We start from the raw sequence: 21,326 nt of genomic DNA on the forward strand, positions 1-21,326 counted from the left end.
ATTTTTTGATGCCTCTAAAAGATCTTTTACCACTTCTTTATACATCACAAAATAATGAAAAAAGCTATAATTACATTTAAGAATCTTTTCTGTGGATCCATTTGATAGAAGTGGGAGTCAGTATGATGGGGATAGATTAGCATAGGTAACAACAAACTGAAAGGACTAACTTAGCTTAAAATATAATATATTTGTCATTAAAATTTAAAGATTGAAAGCAAATACCAGAGATCTTGTCACCCATCTATGTATTGTGAGGATGGGAAGGAAAATTTCCTTGTTAAATTGTTACTATGAAAAAAACCCCACACTTACCATCACTGTAATCAATGGGTGCATAAGTTCCCAGGAAAAGGGAAGCTGCAAAGCTACTGACCAAAGAGATTCTCTGAGAAAAAAAAAAAAAATAAAGAAAGAAAAAAAAGTGAGAAATAGTAAATCACATCAGTATTCACTTCAAAGAAATTAAGTGGAAAACAAATCAAGTAATTGGAAGCAGGAAATGTTAATAGATGCCTAAGGTTAGGCCCAGAAAGCACACAAAAATACACCTAGAAGGATTATTCAGTTCTGACCATCACAGTAATACAGCACATATCAATCTAAAAGTAACCCCATGACAAAAGCTGTTAATAGCTCTGCCTTCTGAAACATGCAAAACACACCTAGTGTGTTAACATACTCTGTTAGCATGAATCCCCAACTTCAGTGTATCACAGAATCTCATTTTCTAAGAAAAACACTTTCTAAGAAAAACACACACACACACAAAAACCAACCACACAAAACCACCTGTGTGTTGATGACAGGGGAAATGCTCAGAACCATGCTCTGCCCCACCCACAGTACAGGTCTGTGAGCTTTTGGAAGCTCTGGCAAAGCTCTGCAAGCACCTCTGCATGACCCCTTGCCTTCCTTCCAGCTGAGAGCCCAGACCTCCCAGGAGTTACTCCCAGGAGATGGCAATAATCAGCTTTGAACTGAGCCACTGCCTGCAGCTCTGCCTCAGGGCATGCTCCAGCTGCATGAAATCCAGCTGTAGGGCTGCCCAAAAAATGCCCCAGATGACACAAGACACTGATCCTCCATGAACCTGCTTCCTCTTCACGTCTGCTGTGTGAACTACCAAGTTAACCAGCCACCACCAGGCTTTCTGCATGACCAGGTATTCTGTTCCCAAGAAGCTGGCACAAAAGCAGATTAATTCCTCATTCTGTGCTGTCACTCACCCAGAAGAAATATGGTTGTCACCCAATAACTAAACAGAATCAAACCTCTACTGGTGGAGTGAGCCAGAAATGACAGGGTTTTTTTATTAATGATAACAAAACCACTGCTTCACACAGCATTCAAGGGCAGCCTATAGTCAGAGCTCTTAAGAGGTGGTTGTAATGGCCAGGAAATTTAATGATGCACTTGCTCTTCGTGCATCTCTCCCCAAGAATATATCACATTGTGCTCAGATAACAAAGGCCTACCTTCTGTGATGCCCCAGTGGGCACTAGCCTGAAATGGAAGGAAAAAAGGATGAAGTTAAACTGTGAATCAGCCAGCCAGTTTAACAAGCTGACCTACAGAAGCAGAAACATCCACCTTCCACATGTCATTGAGACTGCCAAGCTGTTAAGTGCTCCTTGAGGGTCCCCAAGAGCAGCTCTGGCAGAGAGGTATTTTGTGCTTGAACACATCTTGCATAAGCTTTATTGCTAAAAGCTGCCACCAGTTCAAACAGCCTCAAAATCTGAAATCAGTCTGACCAGTTCTCAGTTCCATGGACCCATTTTCCCCCATTAAAATATCTTTCTCTGAATTGAGTCTTAAGCTTATGATCAGACCATATTAGTGTTCTGTTTCATCTCATACCTTACTAGTTACAATGAGAATGTAAGAGAAAAGAAGGAAAAAAATTTAAAATTAAGCATTTTCCAACGAGATACAGAGTCAACTCTGCAACTCACTTTCTCATCTTTCTCATGAAATTAACTGCTTCATACGGTTAAGATTAAAAATAAAAATAAAAATAAAAAATAAAATTTAAAAAAAATTTAAAAAAAAATCAACCAAAAAGAAAAAGATTAATGCTATCAAGAACTGAAGTAATGGAAAACTAGGTCTTCCTTATTTTGCTCTGTAGAAATGGGGTTGATGTTTCTCCTTTTCCAGTCAGTGGGAACTTCACCAGACTGTCACAGCTACTCAAATATGATGGACAGTGGCTCAGGCACTTCATCAACCAGTTCCCTCAGGACCCATGGAAGTATCTCATCAGGTCTCATGGACTTGTGCAGCTTCAGGTTCCTTAGATGGTATTGATCTTCTGCACTGGGTGGTTCTTCATTGTCCCAGTCCCTGCCTTTGCCTGCTGTGACTCAGGTGATGTGGCTGGAACTCTTGCCAATGAAGGCCAAGGCAAAAAAATTCATTGAGTACCTGGCCTTCTTCACAGCCTGGGTAACCAGGTCTCCCATTTCCTTTTGGAGAGGGCCTGCATTTTTCAAAGTCCTTCTTTTATCACCAACATACCTATTAACACTTTTCTTGTTGCCCTTGATGTCCCTGGCTGGATTTAATTTTGTCAAGATTTTAGCTCCCCCAACCCGATCCCTGACTGCTCAGACAACCTTCCTGTATTCCTGCCAGGCTACTGCCTTTATTTCCACCTTCTGTAGACCTCCTTTTTGTGTTTGAGTTTGTCCAGGAGCAATTGGTTCATCCACACAGGCCTCCTGATATTTTTTGCCTGACTTAATCTTAGTTGGGATGCATCACTTCAGAGCTTGGAGGAGGTGATCCTTGAATATTAACCAGCTTAGGAGAGCCTGTATCCTTCATTCCAACACTCCAGGAGGCATCTCACCATGTCTCCATGATGCCAAAAGGATCATAGCCCTCTAACTCCTGTTTATTCCCCATGCCATGTGTGTTTGCCCAAACATTTAAGCTGGGCCACCAATGAAGGTGACTCTACTGGTTGCTGCTGTCCTTCAGGTGCTCTCCTGCTGACCTGCCAAACCTCTCCAGGTTATGGGTATCTCCTTCTGGCACTGGCCCCAACCTCATAGCAGTGGGATGGTTCTCAGGGATGGTTCAGGCTCTCCTCCCCCCACAACTTCAGTTTAAAGCTCTATTCAGCAGCTTGAGAAATGTAACACTCAAAGTAGAACTGATGTCTGATTTTTATCTGCCTAACTACTAATAATTTAACAAAATTAAAAAATAAAAGTTAAAATTCGATTTTCATCTTAAATTCAAACACAAAAATCAGAATAATCTTTAGCAAAAAAGTCTGTAAAAACATCTGCACAAAATTAATTTGAAAAGATTTTCAACCATGTTTTCCAATAAGAGAATTGAAGTTAAGCCAACCTCAGTTTGCTTGTAGACCTCAGGATTCTGGCTGTAAATCTTTGCTATCTGGTTTCCTGTAAAACGCTGAGAAAGAAATGCAAATGCTTAGAAACACAAACCCTAAATGGAGTCAATAATCATTAACTCTGTGTAATGAGTTCAGAACATTGCACTTTGGATATTTAATTTGCCTGATGCATGATGAAAGTCAGTGCACAGCAGGCAATCTGCACTAAACAGGGTATAACACATAGTCTCATTATGAGAATTTTGTTCACCTTTTGAAAAAAAGGCATGTGGAAAAGCATTACTATCCATAATTTACATTTCAGAAATGACAGTTCAATGGAATGAATCACACTTATTCCGTGCACAGGAACCAGCACAATTCAAATGCTGCCTTCAAATCCTTGAAAAGGTTTAAGCTACACAATCTATGTACCTGCCTGTGAGGCAGGTGAATTGAAATTAAAGCAGCAAGTTTCGTACTCAAAGCAGAAACTCCAGCACAGGCTAAAATCAGATACAAGAATATTTATTTTTCATCCACATATTACGTCAAATAATCAAAAAACCTTCTAGCACTGAAACCTTAACATTTAACAAGTAAAAAATAAGCAGTTAGTGGTATGGAAAGTCAGATTTCAACATTGACCATAAACCTTGCATGATGATTCAGAAACAGAGACGTCAGTTTGGGAGGTTAAAGCCTCATTCTGTGGAACCAAGAGTATGAGAAGCCAAGTGCTGAGATGCCTGGAGGGCAGCCCTGCTCCCACTCCATAACTCAGTGTCACAGTTACAGGGAGACTCAGGAAGAGGAGACAAGTGACAATGTACCTCTGACAGTGTCCCAAATTTCTGAAACACTTCTCTTAGGTCAACAGCTGCTTGGTAACCCCCAGGGAATATTAAAAGGCCAATCTTTTAATTGCTGGAGTACTCTAGAGCAGTGATCCACAAATAAGTGGGTGGATTTACTCTAAACAAACCTGCAACACAGTCTGGGTTTCCATCCCAATAGAAATGGGGCTATACAAGATGCTCCCGGGGACAACCAGGCCCTGAGACTTCAAGCAGGACCACCCAACACTATATTTGGGAACGACTGGCTAAATGCTCACTCCAATTGCACCAAAATTTCCAGGGCTTGGTTCATTTCACTGAAAATTTTCTGTATCTTCCTTTGTGAGACTAATGCAAAGCACAGTATGGTTGGAGTTTCTTCAAAAGCTCTGTCTTTCATAGTTAATGGCTGATGGTTACCTGCTGCAGCTCCCTGAGATGATAGAATTGTTTCTATCATGGGATTGTGCTGGGAACTTTCTCCCCATCCATTCCTTACCTCATAGGCCCGGGAGCCAGTGACACTCGCCAGGTGCTGGGCTCCCCCCACGGCTTTCTCCAGCTCTCTGCACTGAAAGGCTGTGCTGGAATCCATCCAGATGGGACTGTTACTGACTGAAAAACAGCCCTGTAATGAAAAAAAAAACCTTTATTAAGAAGTCTGATCTCTGAGAAGTCCCTGCTTAGAGTAATTAAAATACAGCAGCCACGTATCAACTCACAGCTGAGTTCTCTGATGTGCCTTCTGCCCTTCTCTCAGCAATCACAGAAGGCAGATATTGGGTAGAATGTTGGTCAGTGATGAAAAGATCAACCCAAATTTTGCGTCAAAGGGAAGCAACATTCTTTTTCTGCTGTCACTTCACAGACCCTGCAGCTCAAGGTTTCAGGACATCCTCTGGCAGCCAAAACCCCAGCCCCTTTTAGAACAACTCTGCAAACCATCAGATTATCTTCCCACAGCTCTACTAACACATTTCTCTTTAATGCATGGCATAAGCACCTGGAAATACAACTGAGGCTTAACACACCATCTATTCCAGCACTTTAATGCCATTTCGAAGAGTTTTGCACAAATGAGACAGTTACAAAGCCAATGATTTAACACATCAGTTACACAAAATCTCCCTTTCAACATACAGCTGTCCTTTCTGACCCTGAAGTAAGGAAAGAAGGGTCTTCCAGAGGAAAGCTGAGTCCTCCCAATTTTTCTTTTTAAATAAAAGCTTGTCAAGTCTGTGTTCAAAGCTCACCAGTCACACACATACAAAATGTTGAGGTTCAACAAGGTACTTGGTTAGGATTTTAAGTCCACACAACATTACACTTATATCCTTTCAGAGGTAAGTGTAAACTGGTCTTTTTTAAATAGATGTATTTTCTTATTTAATCACTTGCACATCCTGCAAGGAAACTCAGGTACAGCAGTCTTTTTCACCACTTTTTTTTGTTTGTTTGTTAATATAAATATATTAAAAATATAATATATTTACAGATTGTTTACAAAAATATTACATTTTCTAGAAGAACAAAGAGGCTGTTACTCTGACACAGAAAAATTCTGGGACACACACTGACACCTGTAAGTGGAACATATTGTCATTCAGAAAAAAAATGAAATGTCAAAAGCCCTGCAACTGAAAAATACTACATTTCATTTATGCTGCAGGGGCTTGCAGCCCAGCCAAACAAGAAGGAAAGCAATGTGTAAGGATCAGAAAAAGGACAGTGTAGCCCTTCCTTCAGAGCTTTTGTGCACCTTACCTTTAGAGATTGATGTAAAGGCAATTCAGATGATGCATTCTTTAAAATCTGGATGCTCCCTTTTTTCCAGTACACACTCCCATGTTGCTGCAGGAAATACAGAAATAGGACTTGGAGATGCCCTCCCAAGCTTCAAAGTTCATATCCTGATCTTACACTTTAAGGAACAAAAGAATCTCTCCCAAACTAGGACCAAAAAACGACCCATTTCAAATCAAGAGTTCTCATACAAACCTCTCATTTAAGACTGAGCAAAGCAGACACTAACCAGAACATTATTCTGAACTACAGAATTTTCTAGTGGGAACAATCATTGTACTGCTAATGACATTAGATAATTATTTGAGGGCTCCTTGAGATGTATCCAGGGCTCCACAGCTGTTTCAGCACAGCCCCTTGAACCATCAGTTACAAGCCTGGTCCCCTTGCTGGAGGGGGGCAAAATAAAGGGAATATGGGAAGTCTGGAAATGCACTCCCTTTTTTCACTTGAGTAAGATGGGGTTACTTGGCAGTCCCCAACTTGTGCTCCACTGAAGAACTCGTAACAGAGCCTTGACACCAGCTCTGATTTTCAGACACTTTGCTCAGGCTTTCAACTGCAATCAATGAAACATGGAGATAAAAGCAAGGATTTTGATTAATTAGTCCCAGATACATCAAGATGAATAACCTAAACCTCGCATGTCAGAATTAGCTATTGCTTTGGTGCTGTCCTCACCCTGAATATCATCTGTGAAAATTATAAAAGCCTTTGTTGATTCATTGGAGTACTAGGAGGAGACCGGCTAACTGACTAAATGTCAGGGTGGGTTTTATAAATCTCAAAATAAAAAGGCATTATGCACTACAGGCTAAATCACAGAAGCATTTTTGTCATTTCTGCATCATTTGGGTTTTGTTTTTTCTGGGCAGATCCCTGTCCTAGACAACAAAAAACTGCTCAGTGAGATGCTACTTTGCTTTTAGCAAACTCTGCTCCTCGCTGCTTTTTCTACCCCATTTTCCACAAGTACCTGGATCTGCTGAAATTCCAAATGAACCAAGAATTAAAACAACGTGAAGCCAAGCAGTTCTGCACTATGCTGATCTAAACAATTGCACTGCAAACCTCATCCTCCACTCACACTACCTTCTAGTGATTGCTCTGTGTGCTTCAGGTGTCCAGTTCCCCTGAGGAATGTCTGTAGATGCTTTTATAGAAGTTTAGGTCTTATTTTATGCCATTACAGTCTTCTGCCATACAATTATTTAAATTTATCACTCTACCTAATATTCTATCAAAGAAATAGAGTAAAACTGAACTTTTTTGTATAAACTAACCTGGCCAGCACCAGACAAAGCTCTGACTTGAGAGAAGTTAAAGCCTGAAGACTTCATCTTTTCCAAGATCATATCCAGAGCCTACAACAACAAACAGAATCACAAATGACAGTAACGAGCTATCAAATTATGCATACTCACAATCTGGAATTAAGCAGTAAATTCATGTCATCACTGATAAGAGTTCATTGGCAGATAATGAAAAATTAGTTAATGACTATGGACTTCTCAGAAATCTGCATAAATTAATTTATTAAGTGAGAGTCTATAAAAGAAAAGTTGAGTTACAGAGGGGAAAAATAAGATCTTGAAAGAAGCTGAATCACAAAGATCTGTTCTTTGAATCCTAAATAAGAAGCAAAAATTAAAGAATTCCAATTCATTAAAAAGCACTTTAAGAGTGCTAGACACAAAGCAAGATTATCTTTTTCTGTTCTTATTTTTGAAAATCTGTGAAATCTTAATAGGGTACACCCTGCACCCCATCCTACAAGACATTAGGTAAGCTCAATACCAGTGCCCCCAGTGTCAACATATTCACAGATTCTTTAATAGAAGAATAATTCAAGTGATTTTAGCACTTCAAGCACCTAGGTAAACTTTGTTCTTGACACATTTTTCTGACGTTTAAAACCAAAAAATGAATCTATCTCTAAATAGTTTAATTTAGGTCAGCATTTCCCAGACTCTTTTGACAAATGGATCACTGCAAGACTTCCAAAGAAACATCATATATGCCTATATCATCATATTATTAATTTATCAATTGCAATAGTTCTTCTTCATTATGGTTCAAAAAACCAACTGCAAGCAAATTTACCAAACCTTTGTCAGCTACTGTGAATTACCAACTGGGAGTTCTGTGACTTTTCAAATATTTTAACTATTCAAATCTCTCTAGTAAGACAAATTTATATAGTACCATGTAAGTGTTGCAGAACCTGCACAAAAGTAAGTAAGGCCTTCTTTTGAAATAGAAAAAAACCGCTATACTTTAAAGTAAACATCAGTCAAAGTTACTGGGAGCCAGGGAAAAAAATTGCCCTTTCACCACTTACCAGTTGCAACATCAATTGGTAAGCAAAGCTTATTCTGAACAAAATAGTTTAAGTAACCTAGGTGCTACAAAAACACAGATTTAAGGAAGGCAAAGTGACAGCTGCCCCATTTGTGTATGAGGGAGAAAAAACAGTCTTTTTTTCAAATGAAGGAAAGTCAGGAAGGAATTTCTCACACATAGAATGCTGTAATAGTAGAGAGTGAAGAAACAAACAAAAAACCCATCAAAATGTTAGCAATTTCTGCTGTGTTTGTTGATAGCATTACTATTTGCATACCAAAGACACAGAACAACACTTCAAAGAAACAGAATGTAAGCAAAAGGATGATGTTGATTCGAGTGATGAGTTCCACTATTGCTTACAATAAACTTTCATTTCTGTAACAGCAAGGAAAGTTGATCCACAGAAAGTTTGTTCATACCTTGACCCACATAAGCACTGGTGAAGTGACTGTCAGTCTGTCACTGTGAATATAGACTCCACCTTGAGTCCTACAGAAAAACAAGATTTTTCTCTTGGTAAATTCAGCAATATTTTTTCCCTGCCAAGCAAAATTCTTCAAGTTCATTAATGACCAAAGAGAATTTGCAATGTTTTTATGTTAAAAGCAAGGATGGGTGTTTGAAACATGAAAAAGTAAAAGCCAGCTCATAGGAGGTGACATGTTTGACCCAATTGCAGAGTAAGTGATTTTTAAGGAAAGGCCCTGATCCTGAAGTAAGATCTGTGATAGAATCCATGGCTGATATTGCTCATTGGCTCCATGTAATTCATAGTTCTTTCTGTCACAATTAGTGACTTGAACCTCAAAGATGAAGTTTAATTTTTGCTGTTAAACCATCAAGTAAATAAATGTGTTTTATTGAAACTTGTGATTGAAGGATGACATTTTTCAATTCTAGTCTATTTTTTAAGTAAGCAAATACTGTCATCCTACATCTTAACAACTGAATTTATTTCCAAATGCCTTTTAGACGTTCTCCTCATGTAATTTACATGCTGTTCTGAGAGCATCCCACCCAGTCATGTCCACAAGTCTGAAGTTCCAAAAGAAAAAAGAATGGTTTGTTTATACGTAATATTTTGGGGTACATTTTCTTAATTTATTTCTTGTTGGGTGCCCTTATTAGATTTACATGCAAGGAAGGAAAGAGCATATACTACCCTTGCAGAGTGGGAAACATGAATAAGGAATGACTTTTTCTATTCCTCTATACATATCAGCGAGACCAAACAGGGCAACAGTCCTCTCACCCCAATCTCCAAAGCCTTAAATCACATTCTCCAAGTAAAATATAAAACATAAAAAGCCTTACTTAAATTCCGGAAGGTCCTTATCAAAATGAACATTATCTTCATAAATGACCCTCAGCTGTTCATCAATAGCAATGACTTTCAACTAGAAGATATAAAACAGGAAGTTAACAAAATCTAGCAATAATTGAATAGCATTGATGACTCATTTATAATAATTTAATTCCCACAGACAAAATGGGAAAAAAAAATATCATCCCAATCCATACAACTCACTGAAAGCAGGGCATAATTTTACATCAAACAAGTTATTATTATGTGAATTTCCAGCATGTCACCTATTTAGCAACACGTGGGTTGGTTCGTTTGTATTTTCTTCCTTCTGTAATGCACAAGATTGGGCTACAGGCATTTGCTAAAGAACAGCAAACATGTTACCAGGTTCATAGCTTGCATCACAGTAGCCAATTTTTCCAATTCTTTCAAAGAATACAGTATCTTAAAGATGTCATACACCTTTTTTTTGTTACCTTTTTTTTTGCCTCATCTTTCCAAGGAACCTTACAGACCCTTTAGGGTACCTTGAACATCTTTCCTGCTCCCCAGATGGTGAGCAAATCAAACTCTGCCCATTTGGCAAAGCTCAGAGGACATTACATAAGTGCATTTGGAGCTACTGCAACAGAAGGCAACATCCCCAAGTCCATAAAGCTGAGCCTTCTTGTAAGCATGAATTAGAAGAGTACCACAGCCTCTCCTCATCTATCTTCACTTAAGTTCACCTAGTTCTGAAGAAAGAGCTGAGAAGAAAAGCAAGAAGGAAGCTCACATTCTGCGCCTATTTCAACCAGGGGGAGAGTGCAAACTGCTGTTAAAGGAACTGATTAAAAGGAACCTACAAGGACTGTCATCTCAAGGAGCTGCATTCAAATAACAAGGCCATCCCCATTTTTACCATAGTAGTGCAGAGCCATTATCTATGCCCTGGCACAACTCATTACCAACCTGCAGTAGTTTAAAAATGGCTCTGACCCACAGCAGCCTAATTGGCTCTCTGCTTGCAGCATGTCCCCATAAAAACACTTGATCAACCTAACCTGGATGTGTCTTTTCAAGCTCCCAAACTTCAGCACAACCATAATGGTGATTTATGCTTGAAAACCTATTTTTAACATATTCAGGCCTCTGCACGACTTGGGCAGTTTCTATTCACAGTGCAGCAATACCTGGCTGTGAGGACAAATCAGAATTTCAAGCAGAAACCTGAGCATCCAGGTTCACAGTCTTGATTCACACAAGGCCATGGGGAAAACAGGTTTGGGTGAAAATCCCAGCTCCTATAGCAGCAGGCAGAGGGGTCTTTATGCAGTCTGCATATAGAGAAGGTCACAGGACTCTTCTCCAGGATTTAACCCATCCCTAGCACGATGGGGAACCAGGACACATTCAGACATACAACCCATTGCTTCAGATGGGGCAAACAGAAAGGGATGAAGGTGAAGGGGATATGAGAACAACCAGGTACATGCACTGTGTGCAAGCCATGGATATCTTAAAACACACAAATTGCTTGGAATTATTACGGGCATAAGCTAAAACACAGGAAGTTCCACCTCAGAATGAGGAACTTTGTTACACTGACTGTGGCAGAGGACTGGAACAGGACACTCAGGGAGGACATGGAGTCTCCCTCTCTGGAGACATTCCAAATCTGGACATATTCCCGTGTCACCTGCTCCAGGTCACCCTGCCTTGGCAGGAGGCTTGAACTGGATCATCTCCAGAGGTCCCTTCCACAGAATCGGCCAGGCTGGAGGGACCATAGTGGATCATCCTGTCCAACCTCCCTGCTTTATGAGGCTCGTCTCTAAGCACACAGCACACGATTCTGTACAGACATCTACTAACCATCTCCAGCGAGGGAGGCTACACAACCTCCCTGGGCAATCCAACCCTAAGGACTGTGTGATTCCGTGAATAATTTGGCACCAGCCGTGCGAGCCCGGGCAGGGAGCACCGCCCCGCTCCCCGCAGCCCCGGCCGGGCCCGGGCTGGGCGGGCAGCCCCGCACGGCAAACCCGCCTCGGGAGGGGGAGAGCGGGCACGGAAGGCGCGGGGAGGGGACGGAAGCTGCCGGCAGAAGGAAGGCCTGGCCCCGATCGTGCGCGGCGGCCGCGGGGTGCGCCGAGCTCATCCCCCGCATCCCGCCGGGGCATCCCCCGCTTCCCGCACCCCGGAGGCGCTCGGAGCCGTCCCGAGCAGCGCAGCCCGGCCGCGGGCAGGGCCCCCAGAAACCGGGGCGGCCCCGGCCCCACCGCCCGGCCGAGGGAGGGGACAGCAGGGGAGGGGCGGGGGAGGTGGCGCGGTACCTGCTGCGTGCTGAAATCCCAGCCCAGGTAGCAGGGAGCGGCCATGGCACGGCGCGGTCCTGGCCTTCAGCCGGGAGCCGGGGCAGGGACAGGGACAGGGACCGGGAAGGGGCGGCTCTGCTGGCCCGGCCTCCCCGGGCAGGAGCCGCCGGCCCGGCCCAGCCGAGCGGCAGCACCGCGGTTAATGAGTGCTCAGGGAGCGGGACAAAGCTCCATCCCCCGCACGGAGGGGCCGGGAAGAGCTCGGAGGGCGATGTGATGGTGGGTAGAGGCCATGGTGGGGTGATGCTGCGGTGGGATTGTCCCGAACGCGGGCTGGTTCTCCCTGCGCACCCCAATTCACACACCGGTGAGGTGATGCTGTCCCTTCGTCCCGGTTTGCACAAAGTGAGGAGCTGGGTGGTAACCCACAAAAGGCTGGCGCACACGTCATCAAAACTTTCCACTGTTTATACATTTTAACAAAGGCGTCAGCTTTCATTGGTTACAAATTATGTGACTTTTCCCTGCATTTGAGTGCGGGTCCGTTTTGAGTCGGCGGTCCATGAGTTGATGGTCACGATTTCCCACTGCTGGAATCACTTTCCCCCAGTTCTGCTGAATTCACTGTCGGTGGCTCTTGTCCAGCCCATTCATCTTGGGACTGTCTTCCCTTTTCCTTAAAACAACAGATTAGCCAAGCACATGGAATTCACAATAGAGCTGCTTAATCATAACTGTCCAGCTACAGCTACTGGTTAGCAACAAAAACAAAACACCTGCAAAGTTTGGCACAAACCCTTGTCCAAATCCTGAGGGGCTCGGGATCAGGATGATGGGATGGTGGGGTGGTGGGATGGTGGTCACACTGTCCCAGGGTGGTGCCTGGGACAGCTGAGCACAGATAACCAGCACCCACACATGGGGATCCCCAGCAGCAGAGCCCAGGCCAGTGAGAGAACACCAGAGCTGCCAGGCAGGAACCAGCCAAGAACCAGAACCAAATCAAAACGAGCAACCTCAAGTCACAGTCCCAAGGAATTAGTTGAATTTTAATATCCCATTAATGTGATTAATATCCCACAGCCCTGTTGTGGTATCACACACTAATCAGCACAAACACACAGAGCATTCCATTCAAAAACACAGCATTGTTACTTTGGCTGAAATATTGTTTTCTATTTTGCCTTTTTTCACTTGGGAGGGTTGGGGAGGTTTCAGAATTTTGCATTATCTGCCATAGCATATGACAAGCAGAGTGGTATTCCTTAATCAAAAGAAGACTCAAATATACTTCCTTTCCATTCCACAGTCAAGGCAGTATCTCAGCAGAGCCTTAATGAAGTCAAATAGGTTTGCATACCCAGGATCTTAAACTATTTTTAGAGTACAAACACTTAAATTGAGATGGCTCAGTTGGTCAGAGCATGGTGCTAATAATGCCAAGGTTGTGGCTTTGATCCCTTTATGAGCCATTCACTTAAGAGTTGGATTTGATGATCCACGTGGGTCTCTTCCAACTTCATTAATTATAATTTATAATTAGAATCCAACTTGTGATTCTAATTATAAAATACTATGAAATTTTGTCATAGACTGAGCATTCAAAAATATATCCAGTGATTTCTCAAAGCCCTAACACTCATAGGCTTATACTTTCAATATTTCTAGTTATTGTTGCAAAGAACAACCTCTAGAACAATGGCCACCAGGTACTGGTTGAATTTGCCTTCCCCTGAAGAGCTCATGCTGGATAAACCTGTCCTGAACAAAGGTCTCACTTAACCAGAGGCTGTGAAGGAAATAACATTTTTGAAATGTTACCAAGAACTGTTTCCTCTATGTAATTTATACCAGAAAACAAAGGATCAAATAACACACAGAGGTTGGGTTTTTTATTAATGCAGGATGTGGCTGGTGAGCTAGAGAGGAGAGCTTTGCTCAGCCATTTCATTGGCTGCATAGTCCCTGTAAACAATAACAGATTCAAAGGCTGAGGCTTGAAATGCTGCAATTTTCAAAAGATTTGAAAAAACAAAAAGAAACTGAAGTCTGTAAGTCTGAATGTAAGAATGATGAAAGACTTCTGAAAAAGAGAAATTAATGGATTTAATTTTTTTAAAGGAGGTATTGGCTAGTAGAAAGGGAACCAGAGTTTACAAAGAAATTTTAAAAATCCTGTGAGGATGTAAGAATCAGTTATGTTCTTCAGCAATCAGGTCAGAATACTCTCAAAACCCAAGAAATCACTTGACCTAAACAGCACAGAAAAGCTGGGGCTGGAATAACCTTCTTTGTATTATCAATCTCCTTTATTTGGAACAAGGGGCCAAGACAAGCCAGGAGGAGAATCCACTGAAGGACAAGGTGGGAGTGTTATTGTTGCTACTTTCACTGTTCATGTTTCTCAAAAAAAGTAAGGAAGTTTGGAGAATCAGTGCCTTACCCAGTCACTCTGTTGCTCATCTTTTCATCAAGGCAGCATTGTCTCAAATGTATTGTTTGAGTATGGAAAATGTGCGTTGCTGCTGTTCTTTCCAGACTCAAATTCATGCTTACAGATACTGCCATAGCCTCCAAAAATGTTTCCTGAAAGCGAAGAAGGTTTAGCTGTGCATTTATCAGTGAAGCTGCATTCATGTACTAGTGATGGTTTAGCACTGACAAATCCAGAATTTCCAGAGGGGATGGACAAAATGCTGTTTATAATTGAAATGTCACCACTGCAGATTAACAGCTTGAGGCAAAGCACAGATTAATCACTCAAGACACGTGGAGCAGAGTAAAGGGAAAAGCAAGTTTATTCCTTTTCCTATTAACTAGTTTCTGACCTGATGGAGAAGCAATACTTCCATGCTTTCCTAGGCCCCTGGCTGTTTAGATAAGTTACAACTAGGATGCCAATTAAAGCTATTTTTTCTTACCCCACTGTCAAGTTGACTGCAACTGCACATTTATATCAATTCATTGCAAAACATAAATTAACTGTATTCCACATTCCTACATACTGAGATTTTTCACTTTTTATTCTCACTTCCAGTATCAAAACCTGCCTCTGATCTCACTGCACCCTCATATGAACTTAGATTTAACTGCACTCTGCAGCTTTGCACAGGGGAACTCCTTCGAAAACAGTGATAGCCTAAATTCCAGGCTTCATTATCATCACATCATCTGAGACATGCCTAGCTAGAGAGCAGATAGATCAGACCTTTGCTATAAATTAGGATGACTGTATTGACAGCAGTCCAGCTAACCTGATTTATACTGCCTACATAATTTAATGGGATGTGGAAGGACTCACACCTTCACAGGAAGCCCATGGGCAACTACAAAGCTAACAATATTCCTGCTTCCAGAAGCAGATTTTGGGCACCTAACTAGTTATTTTAAGTAGCAGGGCAGCCAAGTGTTTTTAAGCCTCAAGAAGGTATTTCACATCCATGGATCAGCATAGATGGGCCCAGCAGAAGCAATGGGACAGGTAAGATCACTGCAAATAGAGACTTAAGTGTGAACATGCAATAAACCACAGCAGGCCATGTTAGTAAAAGCATTTTTAAGTCTGCCAGCAGAATTATCCTCTTCCCAGTAAGAAATCTTGTGGCTCTTTAATTAGCCTCAGAAACATTAAGCATAGTAAGCTGGGTCAGATGCAAGCCAACCTTTTTGCCAAGTAACCTGAGTTGCTGCTGCTAATGAGGCAGGAGATGTTTACAACGTTAAGCTCCAAGTAACACAACAATAACACATTAACACATCACATTTTAAAAAGAAATCATCTCAGCCTGAGCACTAGACCTACCTGCTAGGACAATATCTGAACAATGGCAATGCTCGAAAGGTCATTCCCTTTCTACTTGGTATTGCAAGAACTCTTATCACAAGATCTCCAGCAATGTTTAACCAAGTACTTAGAATATAAAATACCACAGTACCAAAAATTAAATGATGAAGTTTCAGTTCTTCTTTTTCAGATGGCATTATAACAGCAAAAGTGTTTTTCTTTCCCTAAATATGTGCTTATCTGTTGAAGTTATTTTTTGCACATGATCTTGTGGTAACCATTAGGTTTGTCCATACCTCCAAATGCAGTGGAAAGTCTCATTATTCACTCTGTAAAAATGAGAACTTGATGTTTAAAAGCAATGGATTGGGGTGACTGTTTTTTTACTGACTGTATTGTGAACACCTGAATGCAAGGGTTTTGTTTTTGGGGGGGTTCTTTGTTTTGTTTTGGGCGAGTTTTTTTTGGTTTTGTTTGTGTTTTGGTTTGGGGGTTTTTTTGCTTTGTTGTGTTTTGTTTTGTTGCTGTGCAGGCTGCCCAGAGTGGTTGTGGAGCTGCGGATTCTCCCTCACTGGAGACATTCCAGGACCATCTGAACACAAATCTGTTCAATGTGCCCTAGGACAACCCTTGACCAGGGATGTTGGCCCAGACAACCCACTGTGGTCCCTTCCAACCTGACCCACTCTGTGATTCTATGAAGGCATGTAAAAAGATCCAGCAAAATCCCTGTGAATGAGTTCCACAAGAGGAAGCCCAGAGCACAGTTGTTGCATAGAGACTAAAAATGTAGATTATTTAAGTATAGTAATTACTCCACAAACTTACTGGCTGATTTAATTTTTTGACATGTGCATATTCAATATGCCAGGTGTGGTACTGCATTAACCAGTTAAGGCCCTTTACAGAGAACTCATGAGGAATTGGTGCAGGATTCCATATAAAAGCACACACAAACACACAAATAATGGCTACAAGAAAAGAATTTAAATGATAGCTCAACTACACAATCTCAACTATACCATCAGTTTCATAGATATTGGTCAATTTGCAGCTTTTATTTGATCATGTACATAAAATCCTCCAATTTCACTTCTATTGAATTCAGCAGAAGATGTTTTGACTTCAGTGGATACTGAATCAGGTGCTGTGGAATTGTATCTGGTTTTATATACTCCAGTTTTACAGATGTAATTTCCTTGACTCGATTAGGCTACCAGTGATTATGAAGTGCAGTACAAAGTCCTCATGAGATTTCTGCATGGAAGCGAAGTAAAGGATGCTTCTGAATAACAAATTATTTTTAGGATACTTCCCTCCTCTGCACAGACTTCAAGTCTACGTTCATTCTCACAATAGCAGCAGTACTTAACCATCTTCTTTGGAGGACTATCCTAACTACAGCCATTTGCACGGCTTATTAAGGTTAACTTATGCACCCAGCAGAGTTTCTTGAAGATGAATACCAAAGTGGTTTGTGTTCTAGTGCTCAAAAGCAAATATCTCAGAAGCAAGATGGTGTCATCCAGATAAAACTTTTCATTAACAACAGATGAACCAGTTCTTTCATGCTGTACTTGATCCTTATCAATCTTCACTCACAGATAAGTACATCTTATTGATTAAAAGCAATCAAATATAAACTCATTCCTACTCAAACAATGCCTGAATTGGAAACTAATAAGAGACAAACCTTGCCCTTTTCAGCACCATCCTGCAAGGACCAAAAATCTTGCAATCAAGAGTGAGCCAAAATCTTGTTGTTTTTAGGTGGAAAAATCAAGGCAGAAAAGTTACAATCATACAATTTATTGCTTATACATTTCATTTTAGACCCTGCTTGAAATTCCCATAGAATTCCTATATGCCTATTGTGTCCCCTGGGAGAACAAATAACCACAGGCTCTTGTTACCTCCCAGAACTGTAGCCTTCATAACTCCATGGATAGAAAACAGTCAGAAAAGTAGTTGGTATAGAAGAGAAGGAGGCATGGGAAACTGTGAGAGAAGATGTCAAAAGTTTATTTATTTAAAATCTCTAACTGGTAAATATGTTCAGTTTCTTCTTAGACTTGCCTCTGCACATTGACACTTCTAAAAGGGAATTTCAGAAGTTCTTTGTGGGCAAGGATAGCAGAGCTGTAAAATGAACAATTCCTGACCCTTGGTTTTGGAGGCTGGTTGTTTGCCCAGGAGAGATTCCAGTCCTATCAATGAGACAACCAACAGAGGGAGCAGCCTTCTAACAAAGATAATTTCTGCACTTCAGTTTACTTTTTGTAGCAACAAACACTCCAACGGAATATGATTTAATCCTCAGCAAGTCAAGACAGAAGAACAGACTTTTTTAAATGCTGCTTATGTGAGGCACAAAAAACACATACAGGACATCTGCTGCATTTAACTCCTCTCAAGCAGCACAACTGAATTTGACATGCAGGAATACAGTAATTTCTGTCTGACCCCATCTACCATCCACAAAAAGAAAAAAAAAAAAAAAACCAACAAAGAATGTAAAGGAGACTGGATAGTACCAAGCTCCTGACACCTGCAAAGCCAGATGAGTACTAAATCATAGAATCACAGGATACCAGGTTGGAACGGACCTCAAGGATCACCTGGTCCAACCTTTCTTGGCAGAAGCATGTAAAGCACAAGATATTTGGTATGAAACCCTCAGTGCTAACTTGGTGTGCTTGACTTAAGCCTTTAGAGACACCCAGCAGAGTCCAGGATTGGAGATACTGGGTATACCTACACACACTACCTAATTACATTTACCTAAAGACACAAGGAATAAAATGGGTATTTAGAATCCCATCAAGGAAAGGTGAAGATGCAAGCCAAGCTCAACAAACCTGCAGAGGGACCTGAAGGACAGCTAGTCCCTTCCTTTGATATACTTGAACACTTGAGGTCTGAAAGCACAGGAATGATCAGGTCAGAGGAAACATCTCAAGATCATTTTGAAAACTTCCATTGTAGGATCCTTCACCCCATTAGCAAGGACACACAGAGAGCACCAGAAATAATCTTGCACCATCAGAAAGTCCTGTGCTCTATTCACTACTCAGTGTAACTGGGGCATGCTTTAAGGTTGTGCTTTTAAACAATAGAAACATGTGTGCTCTTATCAAAAATCTCACTAAAAAGTAAACAATTACTATTGATTCTACTAATACTGTCTGGAATCCAAATAATAGCAGCCACCTTGTTTCTATCTTTCTTTATGTTATTACATTTTCTAACAATAAAACAGTCTCTTTCTTACACTCCAAGACTACACGTAAATAAAAATTTTAAAAGCACTGTAGAAAACTAGAGAAAGGGGATTATTACAGTATCTTTGATTCTCCTTCTCAGTGCCAGTTAAAATCTACAGACATTTGTATTCTGTCTTTTTAACCTCCATGAACAGTGCTGAACACGTCTATAATTCAGCACACGAATATCATGAATAATATACCTCTAGTCTCAGGTGTGCAGTAAAATCCAGTGTTATAGGAAGCGCATTCAATCAGTTAACCATTATGAGCATTTTTAATTATCTTTAAATCAACAATTATTCCTAAAAGGTCCTCCAAACAATTTTTAATAAAAAACTAATTTACTACACACAAATTAATTAGTATGAGATAAAATTAGTTGCATCTTTTTAAATGAGATTTTGCAACCAAGGTCAAGGGCGGTAAACATCTACTTCAGGTTCTAAAAGCCACAGCTTTTGGACTATGAAGTATTCTCAATTTTTTTTTGCCTCAAGGAAATGAAGAATTGGTTCCATTGTGATGGAAGAAAAGACTTAAGGGAAATAGGGCACTTCAGTCTTCAGTGGATAATCAAGTGAAAACCACTCAAATGATGTTTTGATCAGGAATCTGTTCAATTAAAAAAGAACAAGTTTTGACACAAACCTAATCATGGCAATAAATTTTTAAAACCACTAGTGCTGTTCAGGGATACATGTGCCAGTGCTAGAAAATGGCTTGGCTGCTTATACTCCTCAGCAACCTAGAGCAACCCAAATGGAGATCTCTAACGTTTCAGTCTCAGACAAACACAGCCATGCCACTCCAATAGTGCCACCTGCTGTGTACTGGGAAAATGTACAGGGCTCTGGAGCTCCAGGTAACTCGATTTTAAGATTGATTGACTGATTTTAAAAGAAATCATATGTATGTGTGCACGCATGACAACAGGAATTTATTTTTATTTATTAGTAATACCTAAACAGGCAATACTTAAAAGGAAATTCCTCTATGATAATACTTAATTTAATACTTAAATTTAATACTTAATTTAATACTTAAAAAGAAGTTCCTCTATGATGTAAGAACAGAACCTGTGGGTAATCTGTTTTCAAGTTTATCCCAGTGGCATAATAAGGATTAGCTACATCAGCTCACTACACATCAAAGTAACAATTAAACTCGTGTACTTTCTGATGTCATGCAGATTAGAGCTGCAATTCATTTTATTAATCACTTCCTGGTAGCAAATTATTCACAGAAAACACACACACGGGTATATATATGTGTGTGTGTATAGATAGACACAGAGATATGCCTTGATGGCAAAGTGTACCTGCACAAACACACACACACACAAACCCATAGACACCCCAGAGACTGATTCAATCACATCTCAAATCCTCTGTGCAGTTTTGGGCCTGTCACAACAAGAAAGACATTGCTGGAGTGTGTCCAGAGAAGAGCAACTGAGCTGGGAATGAGCCTGAAGCACGAGTCTGAAGAGAAGTAGCTTGGGGGCTCAGTCTGGAGAAAAAGAGGCTCAGGAGGGACCTTCTCACTCTCTACAACTCCCTGACTGGAAGTCATAGTGAGCTGGGGGTCAGTCTCTTCTCCCGAGTAAAAAGTGGCAGGATGAGAGGAAATGGCCTCACATTGCACCAGGAGAGGTTCAGGTTGGATTTTAGGAAAATCTTTTTGTGGAAAAGGTTATAAAGCATTAAAACAGGCTGCCCAGCGAAGTGATGGAGTCACCATCCCCAGAAGTATTCAAAAAACACATGGGGAATGGCACATGAGAACGTGGTTAAATGGTGAAAATGATGGTGCTGGGTTGAGTGGCTGATCTTAAAGGTTTCTTCCAGCCTTCACAATTCTATGAAGACTGTTCACAAGTTTTCCCTGAAAAGCAAACAAACTGCAATGTATATGGGATTGGCTGAGCTAATCCTGTTTGCAGTTCCTCCACTCTGCTGTACCACCTGGACTCATTCCCTTTGTTTCACTGGCCATCTGGCTCCTTTACCTGCTTTGTGGTTCTTTTGCTTACCTGTGCAACCTGTGCTTGGGAGGGGACTGACTTGTAAAAACCATGACTATGTGTGATGGCTTTCCCATGATCCTGAGGGAATGGCACAGCACAAATAATTAATAATAATTTCTGATCAGATACAAACTCGTTACATGTTAAATGCTCTTCTAATGAGAAGTGAAGCTCACATCTCTGAAGACAGAGCCTGTGTTTCAGGTTCAAGGATGCCATCCCAGTAATTCCTCCTGCTACACATAGGCAGGCTGCACAAGTCACTTTCACAGGAGGTCAGAGAGTCAAACAGTGTGACTGGAAT

At 41.0% G+C, this 21,326-nt stretch overlaps 1 protein-coding gene and 1 long non-coding RNA gene across 2 annotated transcripts in view; both read right to left on the reverse strand.

The window, feature by feature from the left end:
- XYLB (xylulokinase) overlaps positions 1-12,104 on the reverse strand; it is an 81,784-nt gene extending 69,680 nt beyond the window's left edge. The window contains exons 1-8 of the mRNA XM_083860062.1: positions 11,965-12,104; positions 9,658-9,740; positions 8,763-8,832; positions 7,281-7,361; positions 5,959-6,045; positions 4,694-4,822; positions 3,367-3,432; positions 316-388 (exon numbers count right to left, since the gene is read on the reverse strand). Coding sequence (XP_083716188.1) covers positions 316-388; positions 3,367-3,432; positions 4,694-4,822; positions 5,959-6,045; positions 7,281-7,361; positions 8,763-8,832; positions 9,658-9,740; positions 11,965-12,009 — 634 coding nt within the window. The 5' untranslated portion in view covers positions 12,010-12,104. The remainder of the gene's footprint in view (positions 1-315; positions 389-3,366; positions 3,433-4,693; positions 4,823-5,958; positions 6,046-7,280; positions 7,362-8,762; positions 8,833-9,657; positions 9,741-11,964) is intronic.
- A 295-nt stretch (positions 12,105-12,399) lies between these two features.
- Positions 12,400-15,826, reverse strand: LOC310908716. Its single transcript, XR_014589939.1, has 3 exons — positions 15,749-15,826; positions 14,390-14,532; positions 12,400-12,622 (listed from the first exon to the last, which is right to left on the reverse strand). It is a non-coding gene; the product is annotated as an uncharacterized lncRNA (long non-coding RNA).
- Between the last annotated feature and the right edge of the window lie 5,500 nt (positions 15,827-21,326).

The sequence above is a fragment of the Zosterops lateralis genome (genome assembly GCF_965231275.1).
Source record: "Zosterops lateralis genome assembly, chromosome: 1".
Classification (NCBI taxonomy): Eukaryota; Metazoa; Chordata; class Aves; order Passeriformes; family Zosteropidae; genus Zosterops; species Zosterops lateralis.